We start from the raw sequence: 27565 nt of genomic DNA on the forward strand, positions 1-27565 counted from the left end.
TACTGTCATCATCTAGTAGAACCCAGAGCCCTTTGCATATTTGCATGGGGCGGAGATCATTTGGTCATCCTATTCAAATAGTATAAGCAAATCTTCTGAGGCTGGCTGTCGAGGGAGATGGCCAAAAAGCTAGAGCCTATGTTTTGGGAAATTATGCTCAACAATCACAAAAGGGTATAGTGTTGAGGCTACGGTATCAAGTATAAATACAAAATCCACCCCTTTTGTACGAGGTTAACATACTGATTAAGCACCAACTCTGTATATTTTACCATTTACAACATTGGAACGAAAAAAACTGTATTACTAAAATGAAAAATGTGCAGTGAAGTGCATATCAGCCAAATTGCCATCTATCAGAGGGTACAATGTTGCATAAATCTCCACAGAACACTTGAGATATATGCTAAAACTGGGACACAACTTCCAGTCTGGTCCACAAAGGTTCCACTCAAGCCAAGTGGACAGCCAGTAGAGACCTAACCCTTTACCCCGTTCCCTTCCAGGAAAAGCCTTGATCTGTTTCTTCCTGGTTGTCACAGAAACACTCATGCAGTTGGAATAGTCTGAATACAACCGAGGGGCAGAAGTGAAGTAAAAAAGTAAAAAAAGTAGTGTGTGTGCGTGTGTGTGTCCATCAAATAATCAAGAAGTTGAGCCTCTTTAGGCCTGTTTGCTGTAATAGATGACTAATAATGACAGTCTGGTAGTGGTTTTATTTGATCTGAGTCCAAATAAAATTCACCCTTGTTAGTCACTGAAACTGTTGCACCCAAATAATGTTATGCATTTATATGTAATAAAGTGTAGGTTTGGTGCAAATATTTATTTATTTATTTATTTATTTATTTATTTATCTTTTAAATAAATCGACTAATGTGTACAGACAGCCAAAACAGACGGATCAATCAGTCAACCACTACTGCCTAGTATTCAGACTAGTTTAATACCACAAACCAACTGTAATAAGCAAAACATCACATATAAGAAAAGATTTTAAAAAAGTGACCTACTATTTACAGCATGCCAAAACAAATGCTACTGACTTATTTCTTGAATTAAAATGTCAAAAAATATAGTATAGTGATTAGTAAGCATCGTAAGTTACAAGACTTGCCAATGTTTTGCTAATAAACACCAGCAACTAAAAGTGTAACTGACACTTGTATTATTTATACTTAATAAAATGTAGAATGATTCATTTTTTAGATTACATGAAAAAGACTTAAAATAATATTTAGCATTACATCCTAAAACCACATCTAGACTATGACTTATAATAGCATAATAGTATGGGAGGGGGAGATAACAGAAACATGTATAGTATAAACAAAAATTTGTTTTGATTCAATTCATCATAATAAAATTAAAGTGGGGCAATGAGGTTGGCAGGGCCAGTGCAGTAGCAAGTGTTAGCTGTGTTGTGGTCATGTTGTTGAGCAGCACAGAGAGCCTTTCAAGCATTTGCCTCTTTGTTTACTGTGACGTCACATAGCCAGCTCCTGATATCCAATCAGTGCCTAAACCCCCCTTTCATCGTTCTTTTCACTCCCACCCTGAACCAGCTGGATTGTTGACTAGTTCACACAAACTAATACCTCAACACTTTTTCAGTTAATGGCAAAATGGGAAAAGGGAAAAAAAAAACAACATTCTAGGCATCCTTCACTGGGCCAAGTCTCTACCCTTCCCTCCCTCTGTCTTTCTCACTGGGACATGCCAGTCATTTGTGGCATGCCAAACTATATTTCCTTCCAACGATGACCCAATTGCACAATTCTCAGCGATTACAAACATCTCCCCATTTTAAGGCAGGAACTGGCTGTCTGACTGAAACTTTGATGATGCACATTTGACCTAATGTCATCTTTGGTTTCCTATTCAAATCTGAATGCAAAAGTTCAAGCAAGATTTGCTAATAATATGTATAAAAACAAAAAGGCTTGCAACACACTTACAGGGGAGATTATACAACTGAGGCAAAGTTACCTCATGAATAAAATCTTATTTATGGCTGAATCTCAGTAGGACGTTGTCACAGTATTCAAAACTGAAAATAGATGGTTTTAAAGAACTGAAACATGCTTTGGTTTTTCTTTTATTTGTCTGAGAATGTGAAATCTGAATCTCGAAATCTGCTGCCCAAGGAAACACTGAGGGATTCAGAACATTTAAAGACAGACATTTATGATAAAAAAAAGGCTGACACTATGCTATTAATGTTCTATATATGAAAAATCTAATTTTGTTGTGAGGAGCATTTAAGTTACAGTCTGCCACAGTTCCATGATCGTGTTTAAGAAACTGAGCAGGATTACGCAACTATTACAGCAATGACTCCACCTTGTCACAGTTAAAATAAAGTCCTCCCAAACGCCTGCTCACTTCCTCTGTCAGGACAACCAGAAACAACAGCACAAACATACTGTTGGAATGCATGGCCATGAGTGTGTCCATTTTTTGACAAAAGAATCCCTGCCAATGTTCATGTGGTGTGGCGGAGGCAATTCTGCTATTGTGTCTGAACATGCTCAGTTTCTGACGAGTTACTACTGGTTTACTCTTTACCATTATCACTTCCAAATAAAAATGAATCAACAGGATAGAGGGCAAAGTTTTTTTTTTCCACCAGAAGAGATCAGTCAGACTCTTAGTAAAACAGAGTCACGGATTGAGAAACATGCATTTGTGCCATGTGCAGTCATAAAAAAAACATGCATTAAACAATAAAGAGTCACAATGCAACCCTTCTATATGCATTAATTACTCAAATTACTTTGCATTTTAACTCAACATGTTTATTTAGGAGCTGTTTCAGAGGCCCAATAACCCTGCAAAAGGATAGGAGAGACAACTGTAAGGTGGTAGAAATTAAAAATAAAAATGTGTTTGCCAACAGGTGGTTGTTTACTTTTAAACTAACAGAGAACCTTGTAATGCTCTGTATTCCTACCCGTTTCTAAAAGTAAATACAAGATAATTTTTTAAAGGTAACAAATCCATTTAAACTTAAATTAGAAATGGAGAAGGTGAATTAATAGTAGTACAATGCAGGAACTGTTAAAATGCTAGGGCCAGATATTTTAGGGATACGGAGTAGAAACTTACCTACATTACCTTAATGACTTCAATTTATGCTACTTGATGAAGATAACAGATACCTACTAAAGTTACAACAACTCCTCCCAAAATTGAAAACAATGGTTTTCAAGTGTTAATGGAAAATATGTCTTCTTATCTCTAAACTACTTGTGTTGGGCTTTTAGAAACAGCTACTTGCCCCCTGAGATCACTACTAGCCAGCCTTATTTTGACAGTACTTTTGCTGATTGGAGTATTGTTTTCATTACTGAGCTAATTCTGTATCTGTGATGAGGTTGCTGTATTTAATGTATTGATCCTTAATAGCTGGTCAATCTTGCTCTTCTTAATCATGATTTAGATCCTCAGCTGACCCAGTTTCGACAAAGCTTTTTAGAGTACTAAGCAATGCCAGCTGAGAAACCTGTAGGAATTAACAAGCCACAAATCTGCTTGCATTTGATTGCTGGTTATAAATTGGAAATTGCATTTCTTAACTTTCTGTGTTATTAAATTTTAAAGTTTTTTTTTTTCTTTTTCCATGTTATCATGAAAATGTCACATAGTTCTTATGTGGTCACAAACATTTGGTCCCAATATAGGACAAATACACGCAACCTTTTCAATGCTCATTATCTAACCTACGGTCAAAATGTTCTCATGTACCAAACCATCTTTGAACTGTTGGAAGACAGACAGAGAGGATATTAAGCTCTTAACAGAAAAGCTATAGACCACAGACAGATTTGTTGTGTGATGGCAGTCTCAGCCACAGAGCTACTTACCTATTGTACAAATTCTTTAATCTGCGTTTTCAGATTCTTTTTTTCTACAGATAATTCTACTATGCCTGAAAACATTTTGTATTTGTTAGCTATTGAACTATGTTCTATTTTTCCAAACTATGACATATGGTATATGTACAATAGGAAAATGATAATAATAGTTATGCTCATAGCAACTATCTGATCAGTGTCTCAAAATGTTATTTAACAGCCCACTATACAGCAAACTACTGAGTGTTCATTAGATAGGACATCTTAGCCCCACCATATCCTGACACGACAGTCCCACACTGCTGACCACATTTCACAGCTAAAGGTTATGCTGGTACAGTGTTTAATCAGAACCAACAAAATAAGTACTTCTTTTGTGGTCATTGCAGACTAACGTGAAAAACAACAACATATTCCCATTTGCTGAATATTTTGCAAAACACTGACATTTTTCTTTCTGTCTAGCGTGAGTAGTCTTCTGCCTATGAAGTGCCTAATATGTGGAATTTGCTGTATAATGTGGTGCATCTTCTTTTTTAGCATGAAATGTAACAGTAACTACAGCTAATAATTACAGCTACTTACAGAATTGTTCAGTCTGCAATAGATAACAAATCTCTTATCTTATCTTACAGTATGTATTGTCTTTTTAACCTGCAGAATGTCTAAACTTGTGATCAGTCAGACTAGTCTGTGCTCCAACCTTTCCCTCATATGCAGTGATGAACTATTCTGACCCATCAGAAATGTAATTAAAATTAAACTTGGACTGTCTGGCTGTTTTATCCATAGGCAGAATTTCAATTTAAACTAAATATTTTCTTAAATATCATGATATATCACTGAGGTACAAATAAACAGTATTCAGCAAAACTGTATCTATCTATCTTTTTTTTTTTTTTTTTTTTTTGGAGAGGTGAGACCCTGTCACTAAAGACAGAATGTTGATGAATAACGTAAGTGCACAGATGTACCAGAAGAAGTTGTGCCACACTTGTTGGCGCTGGTGGCAACAACAGTAGCTTTCTCCATCATCTCATCTGAAAATGTGTTGGAATTATGGATTACATTCATCAGTGCACCAGGTTACAGAGGAATAATCAAAACAATGGATTTGAGGTATGTCCAGGGTGATAATAACTAGGATAATATTAATGAACAAAGTGCTCCAGCTGGTTTGAAGGGTGCCTTCTCCACACCGTTTCAGCTCTTTCCATGATCAACAGGATTCCAATCAGGGCACACAAAAGGCCACTTCAAAATAGGTCAACCTTTAGTTTTTAGTTTTAGTTCTTGGCTTTTAGCTGTGTGTTTTGAGTTATTATCCTGCTGGAGAACCCATGACCAGTGACAGAACTTTGACATGGGGCAGTATAGTATGTTATGCTCCAGAATTACTTGATAGTCTTAAGATTTCACACTGCTCTGCACAGATTCCAGGCACCGAGCACCAGACCAAGCAAAGCAGCACCAAAAATAACGAAGCTACCTCCATGTTTCACAGTACATATGGTGTTCTTATCTTTGAAAGTTTCATTTTTCTCTATGTTTACTATAGAGCTGATGTGACTAGTTTTGTCCAAAGGACATTCTCTAATTTGTATTGTGATATGTTGATGTGCATGTTAGCTTACTGCAGTAAGTCTTTTTCATGTTTTTCTTTGGACAGTCCACTGTGAATCAAAAAGCACCCAATTGAAACAGACACTCATATACATTGACATTGATCCCTGTCTTGTATCTTAGTTCTTCATCTACCATTTGCACAATCATTCTGTTCAATCTAGTCAAATCAATTAGCCTCTTGAGGGCAAGTCCAAAGAGGTTGGCTACAGTCCTATGGACCTTAAACATCTTAATTTTGCAACTCCAGTCACAAGAATATTAATCTGTCAAGCCATTTTCAATTTCTTGTATTTGTTTTAAATATTCTGTAGAATGAAAATCAAAGTCAGATATTTATTTCTTCTTTTTTTTTCTTTTAAGTTATGTCACAAGTTACATTTGCATATCATCAAATTCAATCATATCTGAATTCCAACACACACACACACACACACACACACACACACAATAACTGTATATCACAACAAAGGGTGACATTCTGCAGTTTCCACTTTGTCATTCATGACAAAGTGAAAACATATAGACTGAAGGGCAAGAATCCCAATTTCATCCATTTAATCTACAATACAGTGTGTAAAAGTGAAGGGGTGTGAATCTACTGTACCAGTATATACACACTGAATCACTGAAAAAGGCAAACTAAACATTCCTCTTGTAGACAGCAGGAATGTTTGGTCAGAGTTTGTGTGGCTGGCGGTTCTGCACTCACAGCAAAGCTATGTATTGTAGGCTATATGCTATTCTCTGTTCAACTGTTGTGTCAAGAGTCACATTTGTCAAACTGGGTACACACTTAAAACATAAAGCATTTTAAAGCCTCATTAAGACAATGTAACACAAAAATGTACATTTTCCAAACTTGTATTGAAAATGTGCTTAACGTTAAGTTGCACAATAAAATGTGTTATGTCTTTGTGTAATAATTCTTGCAGGGAAACCAGGAGTGATGAATCAGCAGCAGCAACTGAACAATTGAGACTGCACCTTGCCGTCCACCTTTGACCATTACTATATTTCAGTGACAGTGAAGAGAGCACGTTTTTTTTATTTCTAAAGTGATATGGGCTGTATGAACAGCTAATAATAGGAGGAAACCAGAGGACTGATCAATAGTAGGGAAACATTAGCTGCCCCAGAGGAAAGTAGAGAGTTATTAAAGGAGGAGGGAAAAAAAGAGATGAACACTGGACTGAGAGGTACTAAGGGAGACTGGAGAAAAAGAGGTTAAATTAAAACGACAAATAGAACAAAGATAGAAAAAGCAATACAGAGCCAAGAACAGCCAGTACCTTCAGAAAATAAAACAGTATATAAAGTACACCCGTGTTATGCATCAGCAAATGCTCATCAATAGAGACACCATCTATGGGACAACCAGGAGCCAGTTGAAAGATGATGAGCAAGGGGAGGAAGGTAGGCTCTGCTGAATGAAGAGGTTAATTGCTGCCTCCTGCACAAACATCACGCAACCCGGGCTGGACCAAATATAATTGGTCAACCTGAAAACTCCATTAATAACCACTTATCTTACACGGCATGGAATTCAAGCATGTACAATTCTGCACAGTGTCCTGGATGTGTGTAGGTAAGTTTAGTGGTCAGTTGTATGTCAATGTGTGCAAGCTTAGCATGGGTACTCACAGCTGCTACTCCAAGACTTGAGGAGAGATTTGATGCTGATCTCAAAGAAGACCGAATCCTGCAAGCTCAGCATAGTGGTGCTCAAAAGTTTGGCTTCACCAGAAGGCACAAATTTTAAACGGCTCCAGTCACTTTCATTTTACAAAAACTACAAACATTTCCCTCCTTGTTTTTCACCTTTCAAACTTACAGCACATCTAATCTGAATTCTACCCTCCACAGATTCTGCTTAAAGGCTGCATGCTGGACAACTTCGGAAGAAGGAGACAGAAGAAGTGCTATTAGTTTGTTTCCTCTGCCACCTAGCTCTTAGCAAAACTACACTGGTAGAAGTGAAGAAAAAGCATATCTGACTGCTTAGAGAAGTATTCCACCCCAGTGTCTGCTGCCCCGTTGCCAGTCCACAGAGTCTCTCATCCCCATTTCAGCACAGAAAAATCCAGAAAGGTGAAGGACAAAACTGTGTGAGAACTTTTGCTCCTGATATGAGAGAAAACAGCAGCACAAGAGTTCACAATAGAAGTCTTAATTCACAGCAATATTCCTTCTTCTTTTCTCTTCTCTTCCCGTGTGTGTATGCCAGTCCTAGCCTGCTAACACTGTCAGCCACCCTCCACCTCCCCCCAAAGCACTCTCCTTCTCCATTCGCTCACAAGCAGCCCCTCCTCTTCCCAGCTAGCTCTTGTTCTTTTACTGATGCCTGCTCGTTTCTCTTTGAGTGAGAGAGGGCTTGTTTCAACAGCAAACAGATAGAGGCAGGAGCAAGAGTGTGGGGGTGGGTGATGTCATCAAAATGCTGCGAGTGTTCCCTGGCTGTGGTTCAGTAATGCATACGCATGTCAGAGCTGCTACTGTGCTGCCTCTCCACTGGTCTATCAAAACCACACTTCCTGTAGGCTCCACAGCAATACTGATGCGTCATCCCTGACTGCAGTAGGAGGGAAAGGAAAGAATGGGAGGGTGGATGAGAGAAAGCAAAAAGAAACAAAGATACACTGAACACTGGATTGCACACTTCACCTATTGGTCCTATTCCAATATGTTCCCCAAAATTATAAAAACGTCATTCATTATGTATACAATCTATCCATACCATCAAAACAAAGTAAAACGTGTTCCATCTGTACTCACTCACCTGGGGACATGGATACCTGCTACTTTTTCTAATGTCAGATCATGGACACAACTGTTCACCCCCAGTGCAGTTACAGGCATTATATCACTGCTCTGTTTAAAAGAATACACAAATGCACTACAGATGCATTTATGCACAACCAGCCCTGTGTTTGTGTAAATGTGAATGAGAGAAAGACACACGCACCCGTTTCATCTGATATGTTAATCGTGTGTTGATGGTTGTTTTTTCTGCTCTCGCAAAGACTTAAAAACAGATGCACATGACACCAAGTTATTTGTAGTTGAGCGCAGGATTAAGTTTGTTAACAAAATATTCTGTGGGGATCATCACTGGGAAGGCTGCAAAAGACAAATGCTCTTTGTCTCCTTTTGGTTTAGTCATTTCTCTCTCGCCCTCAGTCTCTCCCTCTGTCACATGTCCTACACTATACAAGTTATGCAAAATGAGACAGAGCTCATTGCAAACAAACACAACACAAGCAGATGCTTTGTCAAGCTCTGGCTGGTGCTACCCTGATGCAGGCTTCCACTGAGGAACTCTGTCTTGTGATAAACAAGCACAGATTCTTTATAGTCCCATTGCACATTTGCAGCAATTGCAGATTGCTTCACTTTATTTAAAGACATCTTTTGGATACAGTTAAATGCAGTCTGTAAATTATGAAGAGACATGTCAATGTTGCCGTTTCCTGGTGGTAATTTTTTTTTTTTAGGTTAAACAGATTTCATTTTACTGAAACAAACTTTTAGGTAGGAATCCTTAAAAGTGGGAGGAGGGTATTGAGAAAATGCCTAACGTTTAAACATTATGTTTAAAAACAGAATTATATTTTTAATCATTATCAGGAAATCAGTTAACATACAAACACACAGAACTCTGCAGAGATTGTTGTCTGTAAACTAGCTTTATTGCTAGAGGAATGCAGAGGAATAACAGACATTACATCTCTGGGACAATTAGGGCCAAGAGCTACTGTCCAACAGAGCCTACACATGTTGAGGACTCAAATAAACAACATTATAACTGACTTCCTGGAAAGAATTGCTCACTAATCAAATAATCTCAACTAAATGTACATGGCAAGTTATAGTAGCCCCATTCACAAAGTGGGAGCTGGGATTGACAGCTAGCCATCCTGACTGCAGACAGTATAGGAGAACTCTTCCTCCTAGGAGTCCACAGGGTGGAGGATGCATTTCCTGTCTAAGCTTCTCTGAAGGGCAGTGGTGGGAACAATAATCGATAGGAGCTGTAATTCAATCCCTGACCTCCCAGTGGTGCCTGGGTTGCAGAGGACATGCCATTTAGATCCCTCACAGCAATCCGAGTATGCAGCACAACTCTACAACCCACACAGCTCCTCACCTTCCACCAACTCCCTTGAGTCAGGAGCCAGCTATTACTTTTAGATGCTCGTAATAGTTATCAAAACAAAAATTCTGCATATTTAGACTAAAGTTTCAGACCTTTTTTAAAGAATTTTTTTCTGGCCAAATTCAACAGTTTAATGCTTCAGCTATAAGACTGTGTGTGTGTGTGATTTAGCAAACTCATTCTCAGATTTGCCTAGCAAATGATGAGAGGCAACTAATTTTAGCACAGCAATTTGTTGGTCAGAAGCATATCATCTTTATGAAATGAAAGAACAGAACACCAGGCAATTCGGAATTAAAACTCATCGTAACAGGTACAAAAAGGTCAGCTCTTTACTCAAAGCATTACAGAAAGCAATTGAGCCAGCTTCTAGCTGTTCACTATAGAGAAGCATTCATTAGGAGTTCTGACTTGAGAAAAAATACCAACAATGACACACAGCATTTGTTTTCCCAGCTATGACACTATATTACAACTATATTAGTTTCTTTCACTACAGTTTGCTAAAATCTATTTGACAAAACAGACTCCACAAATATCTTTGTCTAATAGAAATACCTATGGATTGTTCAGACAGAAATCACATCCATCTCTTTCATTGCAGAAGTACAACCCACCAGTGCAATCATGTTCACTCACATGCTCCAAACACTCCCACAACACAAACAGGAAACCTGCAGCACCCATTAACCAAATACTAGCCCAAATCAAACCCTTCCCAAAAGCTCAGCAGTAAATCCAGCAACTGGGTGACATCACTATGTGCAAAGAAAGACAAATGGCAGAAAGAAAGGACTTGCACCACCTTAAAAGCCAACCTGGGCTATGCCAGTTCTGCAACAAGGGAGTGGCACTCAGCTCTGATTTAAACAAGGGGCAATTTATCCTGAGGTATGAATACTGCCTTCTATTATCTCTAAATATCTCTGCTTACCTCAACTACTGTAGCAATCACATCACTTCTTACATTACACAACTCACCATTGTGACCACTGCCATCACCAGCATGATGTAAAAAGGAGACTTTTCTAATATGATGGATGTTTCCTAGTTGGAAAGAAAGAAAGGAAAGATATGAAAACAATTTACTCTATTCAGTCTCTTGTTCTCTAACAAAAGTATCAGTATATAAAAATCAGTCTGAGCTTAACACATTTATGGTTACAGTTACCTGGGTGACTAAATACAGATGCATTTTTTGTCCTTATTAATCACAAAAACTCCAAACCGAAGTAAAGCCTTTCATTGTTTTTTGGGTTAGTTTAGCTACCTAACTAGTCCTGCTCTCAGAGGCTAACAGGCCAGGAGAGTACAGCAGAGAGAGAGCGAGAGACAGAGAGCAAGAGAGAGAGAGAGAGAGAGAGAGAGAGAGAGAGAGAGAGAGAGAGAGAGAGAGAGAGAGAGAGAGAGAGAGAGCTCAGTCATGCTTTAACCATGAGTAAACAGGGATCAAGCATGCTCTGACAGGTAGCACTGCAAAAAGCCATTTTGAGAGACTGACGAAAATTCATCAGCCAACTGCTAGTGTAAACTGGCTGGCCTGCACGCACACATAATTTATATGTGTACACATGCAACTACTAAACCTTTAACTACTGTATCCATAGACACAATGGTAGACCTTCTGCAGAGGATTAACAGTGTCAGCACAACTCATGATTTAGAACAAACACTCAAGCTCCTGCTAGAAATGCAACAGCATTGAAATGCAAACCTCTGCTGAGTATGATCCAATACTCATTTGAATTACATTTTCTTCTTTTTTCTTGTTAGCTATTGCTGTATAGAGCAAGCAGTGGATCAAGTTGGCATTAAAAAGCACATCATTCTTTATATTGCAACATCACTAAGCAAAAGCAACAAGTACTTGTGAGACAGCTTCTACTAAAAAGTGAAGAGATACACACAGTAGTCTTGACTGTGCAAAAGGTCTTAGGCTACCAATAGATTAGCTGTGTCTTTATTAGAATACAACTAGAAAAACAAAAAAATAGCTTCTGCAGGATCAACGAATATAGAGTATAAACTCTTCAGAGGAATTTGGAGAAGTCTATGACAAAATAGGAGTGGAAGAGATGTCAAAATCGGATGAGAAGTCTAAGAATTCTAGTTTTCAGAGAGTGGAGGAGGTCCTGCTAGCTAGCATCTGGCAGCTCTACCTGGACAAAGTTTGGGAAAGGACAGCAGCCAAAAAAAGTACTTTGTGTGTTTCTAGAACTTGGTGTGTTCCAGTGTAAAACTGAGAAACAAATATATAAGGGTATAATAGCATTGCTAAGAAAAAATGTGATAGTGGCCTAAGATTTTGAGCAGTACATTATGGCATGGACAGTGTCCCTAAATGGACAATACAACCCAGGAAATGATCATCTAATGTGTAGTAAAACTTTCTTTGTTAATACGAATGATTTATCTTATTAAAAAGAACAGACATGATTCATCACAGGTTCCTTGACTCCAAACCCTGTACAGATTACCATTATATGAAGTTGTTAACATGTTAGCAAACAATTGCCTCACAGTATTCTAACTTTGTCTGCCATTTGGTGCAGAGCAGGTTGCGTAAAGTCATTTAAGCAGAACTTGTTTGTTGAAAGCAGCTGCCTAAAGCTGGTAGCAATTAGGTTAATGGGAACAGTTTTGTAAAATGCATTTATGAAATGTGTATAAAACTGGCTGCTGTGGTAAAACATCTACATATTTTCAGGACAGAAAAAAAACAGGCTTCAAATAAGCTAACCTCTAAGTGTGTTGGTACCATCACACACCTGACATACCATTTTCCAACAAGCCAGTTCCAGGGCTGGTTCAGAACAAGTGCTTACTTTTAAACTATTTTTTGGAGTTCTGACCACTAAAGAACCAGCTCTCAACCGGGAAAACTGGTTCCAGTCTGGCACCAACTCCTTACTGGTCTTAAACCAAGAAGCAATTGGATCAGGGGCTGGGAGCTGGACTATCATGATCTACTGGATCAACTAAAGATTTCTTGTTTTATTAGAATTGTGTCACTGCACTGTGATTGATAAAATGTAGCTGTTGGTAATTAACAAAAGCTAACATTAACATCACTTTTAATAACAATCAAAACATTTTGAATCTAATTTTGTTTTTTGTTTTTTAAATCAATGGCAGCACCTGCCTCCAAAAGATGTTTTAGAGGATTATTACTAATCTAATAAATGCAAACCATGGTCTCAGCTGCAAATTTTGTTGTGCTTTTCCAGTTCCATCCATGTCCATTTCTGTTCTTGCATATAGCATGAGCAGTCCAGACATCTCTGGCATATTAATGGTGTGCTAAAACCACATATGAGACCCCAAACACAATGACATTCAAAATATAGGTAACTGCCCAACTCTATTATGTATACAGTATTTTGAGTACAGTAGCCTAAATTATATTCAGTACAATAAACCACTGTATTAATACACAGTTCAATCAGTTATACCTTTGAGTCGGGTTCGGGTACTGCGAAGAGGCCTGGAGGTGCCAATCTCTGGATCTATCTCTATCACAGGATCTACCGGATCTTCCTCAATGGTCTGTCCCATAGCAAGCAGGCCCATTCGTTTCATGCGAAGGAGCCGTGGACCTGTCTCTCTGGGCAGGGCTCCCCCATGTTCAGTGGCCCCCTCCCCTGAGATGACAGCAGGAACCAGGCTCTTCAGAAACTCCATGCTTGAGGGCTTTTTAGTCTTTCACTCTGGTGCGCAGTCCAATAGCCTTTGCCATTCCATTCTCCCATAAAAATTATCTGTCTGCCTCATCTGCCCCATTTACAGACAAGCAGACAGAGTTGACACCTGTATCTAGCTGTTTACCTACTTGCAGCATTCAGTCACAATTACAGCCTCTATGTAATATTGCAGTGTTTGCCCTTACAGACCAGAACCGAAACTACCTACCAAGCTCTCTAAAGTTGTCTGTCTGGCCTAACTAGTACAGGAGAAGCCGTTTACTGTAGCAAGCCAACGAGACAAACTTCCTATCCTGCAATATTACCTGTCTGCTCACAATGAACGAAGAAAGCAAACAGACATGGCACTTTTCATAAGTCGTGATGTAATTTTAAGTGGGCAGGGTTAGGTTTGAGTGCCAGGCACTATCTGGGGTGGGACTAGAACATGTTCCACAGGAGATAAAACAAGCCTGGGCCACCAGCCAATCAAACAGAGACGACACCAGCCACACCCTGCTGGCCTGTGTTGCTCACCAGTGAAAGAAACCAAGAGGGGAGGAAGAAGGTTGAAAGACACTATAAGTAGGAAAGCTTCGTGGAGGTGGATATACTTACATGCCTGCATTTACTGATAGTTCTTATCATAGTCAGGATGGTGTTTCTTGTTAGTATTCACACAGAAAAGGTTGTTTGCTTTGTTGCCAACTTACTAAAGAGCTGCAACAACAACGATAACAACAACAACAGCACTCCTCCCATGGCTTTCACTTCTGCTCAACTGTACTGAGCTATTATGAAGAGATGGAGAAAGGGCAAATTGATGGGGTCTATAAAACTGGGTGATGACAGACTGCTGTGCTCTGCTTGGCTGCACGGCTTGTACCTGCAGCAAACAACCAAATATCTGAAGTTGAGAAGTAAGACAGACTATGCTGACACTCGTAAAAGCGCTCTGCCTGAAGAAATCATCAAAATCTCTTTTCTGAGTGCTAAAATGAATTGGCCATCCAAGCACGAACATAGCTATCCCTCAATAACATAAGGCTGTAACACTGGTAAGCACTAAACTTCACGCCTATACGATAAGCATTCTGATTCACCACCAACTATCCAACACATCAAAGCTTCTGCACAATGGAACAGAAAGCAGTACACTTATCTAGCTATAACTAAAACTCCATTGATATTAGCATTCTATGTGTACTGTAAGCAAAAAGGGAGTGGTACTGAACTCATGGAGTTCAATTTGTTGAAGTGTAGTGAAAATAAAAAAATATTCAATAATGTAGAGCTAAACCTATATATTTTTTAATGGGTTTTATGATTGATTCTTTGGCTAAATGTCAGAAAAAAATGAGTAAAATGCTAACCACAAATATCTAATGTCTTCAAATTGTTTGTTTAGTCTGACCAGCACTGTTCAGTACCGCTTCTACTGCAATGGTTGAAAATGTCAACATGATGTAATGGTTTTAATATACAAAGATTAAGAATTACAGAGGAAGTAATAGTAAAGGAAACTAAAAATACATATCACAGTTATCATCACAGTCTCTGTCATTTATTCAAATACTATACAGAAACAGTAGTTATCCAGTAGTTTAAATTATTAATTACCCTGCCCAAAACGTAACCTGTAGAGTAGGCACAAAGTGGGAAAAAAAACTAATGAAAACCAAAAATAAATGAAGTGTGGAAGTTTTTGCGAAAATTCTGCCCTCTACAGGCCAACTATCAGAACACACACAAAGAAAACATGTTTTTGGAATCTATGAACAAGACCCAAATTGCTGTGAAAAAAGAAAAACAACAGAAAGCTGGATCACCAGCAGTTCATACAAGAATCCATTTGTCCAAAGTAATTAAAGTGCATTCCATTTTAAAAATGGAATGCACTTTAATTTTCCTCTAAATCAAAGCTAAATCAATGACATTTTTTATTTATTTATTTTTAAATAAGAAAAGGAGATTATAATCACTAAACTAAGCTACAAATCAGAGATCTGGAGTGTAGATGCTCTGAAAAAACAGAAGAAAGAAATACTGGAATAATATTGTATAGACTATTATCATATTGCCAAAATCTCATCAATCACAACAAGCTGCAAGAAGGAATCTTTGTTGGGACAAGACAGAGACCTAAGCAAAGATGCAGAGTAAGGGACAAGAGTCCAATGGGGAGAATGAGAGAGTGAGTGGGAGAGACAGAGAGAAAGATGACTGAGGGCAAAAATAGTCATCACTCTGCCTGAGCACCACAATGGTCAGTAGAGGCAGCTGTGGATTGCTGGGGCCAGTTCTGTGGTGCTGCTGAGTTAGAACAATACCCCTGCACAGGAGGCCCAGATCCCAATCAGCCCAGGAATGTGGAAGAGGAAGCTCTGGGAACAATGTGCAGCATTTCTATGCCATACTGGGTCCCGCCGCCCCTGCCTTGTTCTGCTTTCAAGCAGGAGAAAACAGGAAAACTAGTGGGCCATGGTCCAGAGTCCATTTTGCAGTCAGCTGGTCAGTATACTGTCAGCAAAGTCTACTAGAGACTTTCTGAATGTGCATAAATCTGAACTGCTACTCCACCACTGGATGTCAGTAAAAAGTTGCAGCCACATCAGTTTAAGCTCAACAGCAGGAAAACAATGTTGCACTGCCCCCTAGTGGTGCAAACATCCACCACTCAAGTTACAGTGCTGCCTTTCTGTGCCACTAAAACCTCTAATTACGTAGCCACAAAATTACAATTTTATCAATGTGCCTTGATGCCAATTGTTTGAAAAATGTCTTTGAAGTTACCATTACAATATCAACTTAATTTTGTTTACTTCAAATCATTGTTGTATATAAACGGTGTATTCTATAAACTTGGCAGTTCCACCAATACATTCACCCCCATAAAGGCAACCAAATAATTTTTTTCTCTGGAACAGTGGCTTGTGTGTAAGCTGATGTGTACCTCAACGAACACATTACTGGAAAGTAAGACTAGCACTATTCTTGAAAGCACTGTTCTACTAACAGTTCTCTACAGTTAGGGCAACATATCCTGTCCTTTCAATTTAACAGATATTGAACTTGAAGTGACTCAGATCAGATTTTTTTTTTTTTCCATAAAATGGTAAATAAACGTTTTTGTTTTTTTCATATTCTCTCATGTTCTGGGCCACTTGCATTTTGCCCTACATCTCATTAATATCCAATCTCTATGCTGTCACAATGGCCATATTTAAATTTGCATTTTTCTTTTTTAAAAATCTCACTTCTCTAACCATGTCTATTTGCCCATCATTTAGTGTCAACATTTGTTAACATTAATAAAGACACTATTTTCAATTCCAACTGAACTGAACATACTGTAGACAAGCAGTGTTTAAGAAAGTTGCTTAAAAATTACATTGCTATTGATCAGTGGCAGTTTAGGGGATCAACTACATTCACACTGGAGGCAGATACATGTCATTAACAAACATGAATGTGAACCGTCAACATAAAAAGCTCTGAAAGAATAGGACTTTAACTGAGCATTAAGTCTGTAATGTGAACAAAGCCATTAAGGTCATGCTGGTTTTGCTAAGTCTTGTCTGTCTGGCCAATTACCTTTTAGATATGGCACTCATGTCACAAAGGCCGCAATAATACGCAAAAACTGCATTTAGAGGAACACAGTATTGCAATACAACTTCCCAACATTTACACTTCCTTGCTCAAGCAAAATGACCTAACTACAGATACTACAATTAGCACAATGCTACATGCAATATATTTTAACCACTGAATATATTGAACCAAACAATTCCAAACAAAGTCAATTATTGTACAACAATGTTGTAAAAACAGCCAAGTAGAAGTGCTTCTTGATATACGAGTTAGGAGTTATAAGATAACCTGAATAAAAATATGACTCAATTTCGTCTTATTTGCAGTATTTGATAATACACACCTAAGATCAGTGTCTGACAAAATACTTAGACCATGGGCTCAACTTGTGCTGGTGCATTCAACAAGATTACTGTGCCATCACATTCAGTCTGCTGTGGTAACCTATTCATCGTGTCTAAATATATTACAAGACATGACATAGTATTACATATTTGTTATACTATATTTTACACTAATTACTAAAATATAAAACAACAATATAGAACAAAAAATAAATGAGAAACACTTTACTCCCTACATCATAGTTTCTGTAGGTCACAGACATCTGGTTCTCATAGCACCAACTCTGTCGCTCTATCTGGTTGCTAATTTTACATACTGGGGTGATGTCAAATTTAGGAGGGAGTAGCTACCTAGCTGAAAACAATGCCAATATGATATTATATTACATTAAATATAACATGAAGCATTCTGGAAGTTTTTTTGCCATGATTTTATTAATCAACAATAACTATGTTGGATATTTTGATGTAAAGCTTTCCCTTTTGATACAAGCTTTGCGCTGTCCTGAATAGAGTGTTAATTTTACACTGACATTTTTGACAACTGGTTTTCTGATCAATGTATTTGTGTTTTTTATATGCATATTTGAATTCACAATAATAAAGAGACATAATTTTGACCTACTCAAATGAAATGCAAACATATCTATAAAAAGACAGCTGTTGCATTGCTGTGACAGTGGTAATAGCCAAACCAGCAGCCTCTGCCTCCCCATGTTGACACCTTTTACCATACTGCACAAGATATAATAACCACACAAGGCAAGTAGTTCCTTTAACACAGAAACATTACTTAAAACTTTAAGCTCATATAAAGATTCTGTATAACTCTGGGACCATTAGAAAGAGGCATTCCTCGCCTTATATCCATACCATGGACAACGTTTCTAAACAGAATGTAAAAGTAAAAAGTAAAATTATTCAAGCTGACTGAAAAATAAATGTCAGATAGACTTTAGATAGGACTAAAACTCTGCCCTGCTTCTTTCAGAATTTAGCAAAGAGATTAATTCAATACCCTGTTTATTCCCAACCTACTTAGTTTGCAGTTTCCATAAAACCTAAACCATGGCACAGTAGAACACAACCCAGATGACCCCTGTGACGTACCTTAAGGCCATAGAGCAGGGCCTAGAACTGGAAGAAGAAAGGAGGGTCCAGAATTTCACTGCACAACAATCTAAAACAGAGAGAACAGAAATGCTGTCAGAGATACATCCAAAAAAGTTTGGATTGGTGAGAAAAGTGTTTGTATTAAAATAGTAAGTTAAAATAAGTTTTTACAGTGTTTTTCTGAATGGCAGCTTAATTTTAGTTACTCAAATATTTGATGATGCACGTTTAAGTGCTGTAATAACATTCTGTGCATCCTTACAGCTGGCAGAATACTGTTAGGCAGTCAGGTCTGGGTTATGGCAAAGTGATGGGTCAACTGACTGTTTTCTTCAGCCTGGCTTGCTCTGTACTAGCATAGGATTAAAACCTCTTCCTGAGCGGAGTAATAATCTGAAGATTACCCACTACATCCAAGAGGCGGTTACATAAGCAATCAGAGCCTCGAAAACTGTACTTTCCATCCAGTTTATTATCACAGTGGCTGAAAAGGGCTCCTTTTATAGTCAGGTAATCTTGCATTGAGTCATACAATGACTGTTATTGCCTCAGTGCAGAACATAAGATATTCACAACTTTGTTTCAGAAAGTAAAAAAATGGGCAGGATACAAGCACATCAACTCAACCTAGTGACATCTGACTAGCACGAATGAAAAATATAGAAGGTTAGAAACTTGTAACCATTATCAAACTGCAGTCAAACAAAGGAAGGAAGAACAAGCCACTAAGTCACACAGCAGCCAGACAGAGAAGTTGAGGTGTGAGAACTTCCACTAGCACTTTGGACAGATGTGAGAAAAGGTCAGCAAGTCAAAGCAAAACTAAACTAAACTAAAAACTTAACGGCACAATGGCTGTGTCATAGTGACATGCCATACTTTCTCCCACCCACCACAAACACAACAGAAAAAATTCTCATACCTAATCACTCGCTTCTCACGCTGACAGACCTGTGACTACTACGTCTGACTTCCTGTTCCAACTCAGTGACTCCAAAAAACAAAAAAAACTGTGCAACCACAGAAAAAGGGTGAGCAAAACCTTGTGCACATTCTGAACGTAGCAAATACAGCCACAGGTTCAGCTCCTGCTCTATATTTAAACAAAAAAAAAAAAAAAAACATTTCTCTGCTGGTGCTAAAATATATATCAACGAAGCTTACAAATTCTACTAAACTAATCTATGCATTAGCAGGTCTCTGTAAGTTAGGATATTTAATTGTTACCGCAACATCGGAGAAGAACTAAAGGTCAGCAAAGCAGGAATGAGCTCATCAATTGTTAACTTAACTTTGTCTAATATTTCCCTGCATTTTCTGAATGCAGCACACACCAAGGATGCTGCAAAGGCCTGTAGTCCATCCAGGAGATATGAGATAACCCTGACAAAGACAAAACTGCTCTGTCTCCTTTTGCCATTTTCCCTTATTTATCTATCACATACACACATCAAGAATAGCGCAGGACTTTTGTAAAGTGTTTAATGCCTTACATCTGAAAACAAGAATGTATTCAATGGTGCATAATGAGTATCAAAATTTAAAAAAAAAAATTCAAGAATGCTGACTTTTTTGCAATGTATTTTGTGTACTTGCCTTAAACTATTCTGGGACAACTCAAAGTCAAAAGCAGCCAGTGTGCTACAGTAATTTGGACAAAGGGGAAAAGCCTATATCTGGCTCCCTACAACACTAAATGACAGGCCTGGTCTGTTGTAATCACTACCTCTTAAGCGGAAACATTACTAGCTTCTTCCGACTGGGAAGGGAAGTGCATAAACATTTTTTGCATGTTTCAACAGATATTTCTCTTATCTTTATCTTGTTCTGGATTATACATATAGCCAGAAAATATTAGGTATTACCATCAATGGATCTAAACTTGGCATAAATGCTCTCATAAATGCTGAGGCCATCTTGAGGGCAATGACAGGGTGGTTTCTTTGGTAAAGGCAGACCCAAACATCAATTATACTGCAAACCCTCTCTCCCAAAGCCAAGGATAATCTTCTTCGGCAGGGCTCAATTATAGGTTATTTCTAGCTACACTCAGACCTTACTGAGCACTACATTACGCCAAGTTTTTCAATGAAACAAATGCCTAGCCTATGTAAATCAGTGCAAGGTCAGAAGAGAGATGGTGACGAACTGCTATTTTCCAAAACACTACATAACAAACATTCATTACCTGTTTTTTTATGTAGGTTCCTGTCCATTTTTTGTGTTACCAAGCCATTTTGGATTACCATGATCAAACAGTGGCTCTTTAAGTTATTTACTACTTCAGGAATATTCCTATCTTCACTATTTCGCAGGACGTCTTCACTTGACCATGTAAATTTCCCTCAAACAGTGAACAGCAGTGCTGCTCAATGTTAAGTACTCGGATACAATTCACAATATAAGTTGAGTGCAATACTCAGTCCAGGGCAATGTTGCTATAAAGATGAGTGCTAGCAGACAAAGGAACTGGTTGGGGACAAGATTTAATTAAATGGAAAGGTTTATTGGCAATTCTCTGTTTATTATTTCATCATTTGCCCAGTTAATAATTTATCTATGTGCAAATGCACACATACACACACGCGCACACACACACCTGGACCCAACTGATCAGTCTAGATTTAGATAAGAGGTCATCTACTGTAATCAAATAAATGACAGTTGGTATTATATTACATCATAAATGTCTGGGATAAGGTAAACCAGGACTGCATAACTCCTTATATGGAACAAGGTAAAGACCTGAGAGGCCGACAGGCATTGAAGCAGGCACTGTTTTTGTACCAAGTTTCAAGACCATGTAAAGGAGGGCACCCGATATTTAGTTTCTCCAGATTACAAAATGACAATAAATAAATAAAGAACCATAAGCTACAAGACAAAAGTTCAAAATGTGCTGGCCATTGGAAATATGACAACTAGAAACCTGCAGCAACTGATCACAGCTGCAGAGTTCAAACATACAAGATCCAGCACAATTTCTACAGAAAAAAAATGTTGCTGGATTAGTGTTAAATTGTTTAACAAAAACAAGTCAAATTTAGCAACTGAGATTGTTTTGCCATTACATAATTTTTCTGTATTCACCTGGGAAATGCTGAGTTAACAGTTAATCCTTCCATGGGGCAGCTTAGTCAAGGGCTACTGTGGGGGTGTTTAACAGACTTTGGTTTTTCATCCCCATACTTATCAATGACATTAATGTCTTACCAGATTTAGCCGAACACATAAATTCACTGGAGTTATGTCCCAGATAATCACAGATAGATGGACATCTGCAATTAAGGGGATCCCCTCTATTTTATCTATGTACAAGAATATACTCCAAATCTGTACTGCCATCACAAGCTAATCCTGGCAGGGACACGGGGCAAAGGAAAGGGTGGGTCACCAGCTGCATCGGTCTCATGCACCTGAGAATGTACAGCACAAAGACTTGTAAATAAAATGTTTGAACTCTGTGTTATTGTTACTGCAGTAGCACACTTACATGAATCTCGAGAAAAATAAAACGCAGATGAGCAAAAAGTACAATTTTGTGTCATCTCCTAACTGCACAACTCTAACTCTAGAAAACATTTCAGTCCTTATGTGAGATCATGAGTGAACACAGAATTTTCTTCCGCATCTTTATCTGGCCACTTCCAGTCACATAACAGAGTGACAGATTCTTCTCTGTCTATATCCAAGTGTCACTGCTTGGGTGTCTACAGAAAACGAACAAATACTTCATTGTATGTCTGATGCACTCTGAACACAGAGAACCAAGTCCTGTGAGGACTGGCAGATGAAAAGCTGACAGTTCTCTCACTTTTATGCCAATGCATAGGAACCACCACGATTTGGCATAAGGGCTCAGTCCCTCCTAGTTTACCCTCTCATAAACAGAACTTTTCTTTTATGACGCAGTTCTACTTAAATGTTTCATGTCACAGATACATCTAGAGTTATCTGGTCTACGTGCGATTATTTTGACAATGCGGATATCTTGAACACCCCAAACAGTTTTGTTGATAATTTTGTTGTCTGACACCATTAGTGTTTACTACAGAGACAAAACACTGCTCAAAAAGAAAAAAATGACTGACGAGCTGTGGGTAAACGCTCACGGTAGCTTTTTTTTAGTTAGCAATTAGCCCGGTGTTGATAGTATAACGAGAAAGCTGCTAGCTAATGTTAAAAACAGGATGCTAACCTAGCTAGCAGCAACAACTTCGTGTAGGTTAGCTAAAGAGCCAGTTGTCAACTACAAGTTAACGTTTACATGCTAACGTTAGTATGTTAACAGCACAGCTAGCTCTCTAGCAGAGATAAAATGAAGGTATATGACAACGGTGACCTGTAATGTGCTTAAGATTTAACTTGCAAGGAAGCTATGCGATTAACTCACACTAGCAGGGAAGCCAAACTCCTTTTAGCACGCTGCGGCAGCCAATTTTGGTGCCTCAGCCAGTTGGAAAGCTAACGTTACCCTTAACGGCAAAGTTGATCACGGAACTTGACGTAAGCCAACGTTAACTACATCAGACAGCAACCGCCGTGACCTCAATGACTGCAATATTCGTGGAGCTGGTGTTACTCACAACTTTAGTTTCCTCTCCCTTCACTTGAGCTAGGTCGCTAGCTTGCAGGCGTTCTTTTGCTTTGCCGAACAGGCTTCTCCGTCCTGGCCCTCCTCCATGGGCAGGATCTGGGCACTGGTGGGATTTTTTTTCTCGCTCTGTTTCAGAGCTCCACTGTCAGAACAGACGGCGGCCTGCTTGTCCCGCCTCCCTCATTGTGATTGGGTGCGGTACTGTACGCCTACATAACAACGCGCCTTTCTATTTGACTGAAAACCTGCCAATCACGAGAAAATGACCTGTTGATTGGGTGACGTAGCGAGGGTGACATTCACATGGGGTGCACTTCTTATGCTGACCGGTATACACCGAAACATTCAGCCGCAGGCGGGTACTCAAAGGAGCTGAGATGCAAATGAAAAGGTGACAGATCGGGACCGAAGCCACATTTAAAGGAAGATGCAACTATGTGTTTGACGGCTACATCACACACAAATACATTTTTATTGTTGTAAAAGTTATTTGTAGAACTCATGGTTACAATTGTGCTTCCCATTTAGCATTTGTTACAAGTATACACAAAATAATAAATGGTTTATAACACACATATGGGGACTTTATTTTAGGTGTATTAATGTATTTGTCAAATCCTACAAAGGATCTGGGTCATACTGCATTAAATATGATTTCAGATGTGTTGTTAATCATTACATTTAAAAATACATTTCAGACAACATGAAAATCTAAGAACACATCTACAGTTTGAATGAAAGGACATTGGCTCCCCTTAGTGGCAATTCTGTGCTTTGTTTCACAGGAAAAAATATAAAGCATTTACTCACTGGGTACTAAAGCACATGTAAAATCTAATGGAATCCAGTGCAGCAGCTCTACAAATTTATACATAGTATTTATGACATTTATAAAACAGAGAAAATGCCATTGATAGATCCCCACAGTCAGTCCATCCTTGGGAGTTCTTTGGTGACTGATGAGGCTGGAAAACCAAGACATACATGAACCGAGCAGTCATGCATTTAAAATATTATGTACAAACTCAACACAAGAAAAAAAATACACACAAATACTTTAGCATGTGTGGCCAAAATCGTTTTACACTGATTACACTGGCAGGTCTGCCATTCTTTATGATAAGCTATTTTACAAGTTTATACATTTTTATCAGCCAGTAGCAGCTAAATTATCTAAACCATGCACTAATTTGCATATTAACGGTTCCAGAGTTGTGCTGAATATATGTATGTATTTGATAGCTCTGTCAATATATGACCCATGTACCTTTAGCTTTTCACTGGTTCTGCAGCTGCAGCTGGAGCTGTTTTCTTACATTCTTCACATACATGCTGGCACGATCTGTTAGGAGATAGTGATAGGAAATATACAGTATCTTTCCTCTTCTTAAAGATAACACATTTTAATGGCTAGAGCGGTCACACTAAAAGTTGAAAACGTTAGTGTAAAGGCAGGAAATTCGTGAATAAAATTAAACAGTCTTGATTTGTTTGCTCCTATGAGGATGACAAAAAAGTAAGCTGTATCAAAACATTATATTTAATTCATGCTTCTTCGAGACTATGTTTTTAACAGAATATGTGCATAGTAGTAACTTACCGCTGTAATGCTGAATCCAATGTAATAATAAAATCTATAAATTAAGCGTTTTCCCCACCTTTGTCCAGGAGACTCAAGACAACGTCTTCCAGACCAGGATCCAAATCCTGGTCCATTATCAAAGCCGAGCTCATGAAACTTGTTTCGGCAAGTTCCAACATAAGATGCTTTTCCCACTGCATAACCAAGGATTCCAGCAACTGAAAAAATATGATAGTTAGAGACAAGTGATTGCTGAAGGATTGTCAAAAACAGTAAATGATGCTTATAAACTGAAGCCCAACACACCTGCTAGTTTTGGAAAGGGACCAAATCTCTTAGACAACTTCCAAATACCTGCACGGAAATAAAACTACATTTAAATTGAATGGGATACTAACCTAAATGGTGGTTTTATGTGTCATTGAGATAAGATGGAATAAAAGTGTTTCAGTGTCAGTGCTTTACCACTGTAGATGAGACCTCCGGTGACAGCCATGCTGCCCAGAGAGAAGGGAAGAGCTAAAGAAATAAATAAATCAGTAAGTAAAAATAAAATGATGGGCTGGAGCTGATGAAAGTCATACTGTAGTACACACATGGAGACATACTGCAAGAGTCAGAATAAAATTCAGTTCATAACATCTTTTCAAAATACTAACTGAACTGTTTGAGCTTTGCTCAGAGCACTGGTAAATTATGGATGAGCGAATTGTTGCTCAATGAATCGAGTAATTTCAAAGAGGAGGACAGCACCAATTTCTTCTCCGTAAACTTCTCATTTCTAGTGTTACATGATTGTACAAGTGCATGTGGAGGTCACAGGCAGCAGCTGCATGGCTGGCTGTGTGAGTGGAAGGATGAGAAAGCGCTGATACGTTAAACAAAGATCTTTTTAAGTCCGTGGAACTTTAATCTCAGCTGCTCAGTCAAGCAAACACAAACAGCTAATGCTGGAAATCCAAACGGTATTATCTGTTTTGGATACGGTCCACTGTGAGTAACTCTCACCCTACCACCATAACTGTAGGCCGACAGTGTCGTAAGAACTGTGCAGGTGTGCATGACTGGCAGTTTGTGGGTGACTTCAGGACACTCCCTGGACATAGCACCAAAACGAGATTTCTTTTGTTGTATTGGAGTTTGTACTTACTAATAATGATAAGGAGGCACAGACCACAGTCTACACGGTGTGTCTGTTTTTCCCTTTCAGTCTGTCTTGAATTTCATTTTAAGAAATTCAGTACGTTTCTAAATCCACGCCTCACTGATGAAACATATGTAAACATATTGAAAGTAGGTTAACGGGCAAATGTCAATGTCAAATGTAATCACCTAACAATAAAACATGAATATACAATGCAAACAACTGTGTGGGAGTCCATGACTGGCAGTTTTACTTCACAGTGGAGCCCTGCCCCAACTAGGTGTGTGAGAGTGAGTGGAGGGTGGGGGGATGTGGAGAGTGGATGATGACGGCTTGCATCAGTCTAATCTGCCCTCATGCCCCTGACTCCTTTTTGAAACATCGTATTTCTGTTTAAGAAACTGTCTTTTTGGGAACTTTCATTCATGTCTCCTTTTGGGACGTTTTGCCTTTGGTCCGACCCTGGAGTTGTTTTTGGGATGTGAATAGTTCCTAATGTCAGGAGACAGTTTTTTCAGGCTGCACAGCTTGAATTCTCCACAGACTGTAAACACACGGCGTTAAGTAAATATAGCATAACTTTAACACCACATCTGTAGGTGTGTGTGTGTGTGTGTGTGTGTGTGTATGTGTGTGTGTGTGTTAATGGTGGCCTGTGTGGGACGTACCCCTGTACCAGAAACTCTCCTCCTGGCATTCTTTCCAAACCTTCCTCACCTCATCTCTGTGAACGTGGGGATCACTCAGTGGACACTACAACACACACACACACACACACACACACACACACACACACACACACACACACACACAGGACTCGTTAGATATTATATCTGCGTCAGATGAGTGACACCACACAACATTTTTCGCCGTCTCACCTTGAACCATCCCTTCTCTGCTGTCTCTGTCCTCGCTGCTCTGTCTCTGTCTCCGGTGGTTTGTGAACTCATGATGAGTTTGCTGCGCTCCTTTATAAACTCGCTCTGTGAAGCTCTCAGGCTGCATCTACTTCACCTTTACTGTCTCGACTCGAAGGAGTTGCAAACGCTCCTCCCCGACAGTTTGAAACTCCGCCCAAATAACACACACACACACACTAGAGGACTTGTAAAGGCCGTTTCACAGGATTTTAAAGTCCGTCGGTAGACATGTGATCTGTGTTTGTATGATTTAACTTCTTGTAACTCCGTTTGCTGCTGTATTTAAATGAACAACGTCCTACGTCAGCACGTAGAAATCAAACGTACCTATCCCTTAGTGCGACTGCGCCACAACTGCACGCTCTTCTGACTTGTGCTGTGTACAAAGTGACATGAAAATATACTAATTGTATTTATTTCTACTGAATTCATCAGACCTAAAAATAACATTTTTACAACTTAATTAAATTTTCCCTAACATTCATACTGTAAAATTGTTGGGAAAGTCCTACTTAGATGTTTGCTCTAGTAGGTTATTTATAAGCCAGCAAATGGTGATCTAACAGACATAGACTGAATTTGGCTAACTACATCTGTCTTGCCCCTGATGTGAATTCATCATTCATATAAAGTCCCTTAATACACGTCATCAGACAGAACTACGGCATAAATGTGTGTCTTCAGTGCACATACATAGATGTACAGAGGTGAGAAACTGGAACCTGTAGGACAGAATATGTTATGTGATTAATGGGGAAAACACTGTAGTTTCACATACTTACTTATCTTGAGAGTTGTTTTTACACCTGTGCATACTTGCCAAATGTCAAGTACCCGTTTCTTTATAGGTCACAGCAATGTGGTTATAACATGTTAAATCAAAGAATGGTTTATTGTCAAGTCAGAGCGTCTGGCACAGATTCACTATCTTACTCAAAGACATTTTAAAAGAGAT

At 38.7% G+C, this 27565-nt stretch overlaps 2 protein-coding genes across 14 annotated transcripts in view; both read right to left on the reverse strand.

Annotated features, from left to right (window-relative positions):
* fryl (furry homolog, like) overlaps window positions 1-23105 on the reverse strand; it is a 62362-nt gene extending 39257 nt beyond the window's left edge. For 4 of the 13 annotated variants that reach the window (XM_026345039.1, XM_026345035.1, XM_026345036.1 and 1 more), the window contains exons 1-2: window positions 13089-13313; window positions 10618-10683 (exon numbers count right to left, since the gene is read on the reverse strand). In XM_026345039.1, coding sequence (XP_026200824.1) covers window positions 10618-10683; window positions 13089-13215 — 193 coding nt within the window. In that variant the 5' untranslated portion in view covers window positions 13216-13313. Of the gene's footprint in view, window positions 1-7124; window positions 7941-10617; window positions 10684-13088; window positions 13666-18364; window positions 18435-22953 lie in introns of those variants that run through there. The other 9 variants (XM_026345046.1, XM_026345037.1, XM_026345033.1 and 6 more) reach the window with 6 other exon arrangements.
* Window positions 23106-23402: 297 nt separating this feature from the next.
* Window positions 23403-26863, reverse strand: ociad2 (OCIA domain containing 2). The gene is made up of 7 exons (XM_026344787.1): window positions 26569-26863; window positions 26359-26443; window positions 25012-25065; window positions 24853-24900; window positions 24623-24764; window positions 24232-24306; window positions 23403-23929 (listed from the first exon to the last, which is right to left on the reverse strand). Exons 1-6 carry the CDS (start codon window positions 26638-26640, stop codon window positions 24234-24236), a joined length of 474 nt encoding a protein of 157 aa, XP_026200572.1. The 5' UTR covers window positions 26641-26863; the 3' UTR covers window positions 23403-23929; window positions 24232-24233.
* Window positions 26864-27565: the final 702 nt, after the last annotated feature.

Source organism: Anabas testudineus, chromosome 4, assembly GCF_900324465.2.
Source record: "Anabas testudineus chromosome 4, fAnaTes1.2, whole genome shotgun sequence".
Taxonomy (NCBI): domain Eukaryota; kingdom Metazoa; phylum Chordata; class Actinopteri; order Anabantiformes; family Anabantidae; genus Anabas; species Anabas testudineus.

What these genes read in the sequence shown, in the direction of transcription:
- ociad2 (XM_026344787.1), bottom strand. Translation starts at nt 26,640, where the DNA reads ATGAGTTCACAAACCACCGGAGACAGAGACAGAGCAGCGAGGACAGAG. An exon ending in CAGAGAAGGGATGGTTCAAG is followed by an intron (nt 26,444 to 26,568) that starts GTGAGACGGCGA and finishes TGTGTGTTGTAG; the next exon opens with TGTCCACTGAGTGATCCCCA. An exon ending in CGGAGGTCTCATCTACAGTG is followed by an intron (nt 24,901 to 25,011) that starts GTAAAGCACTGA and finishes ATTTCCGTGCAG; the next exon opens with GTATTTGGAAGTTGTCTAAG.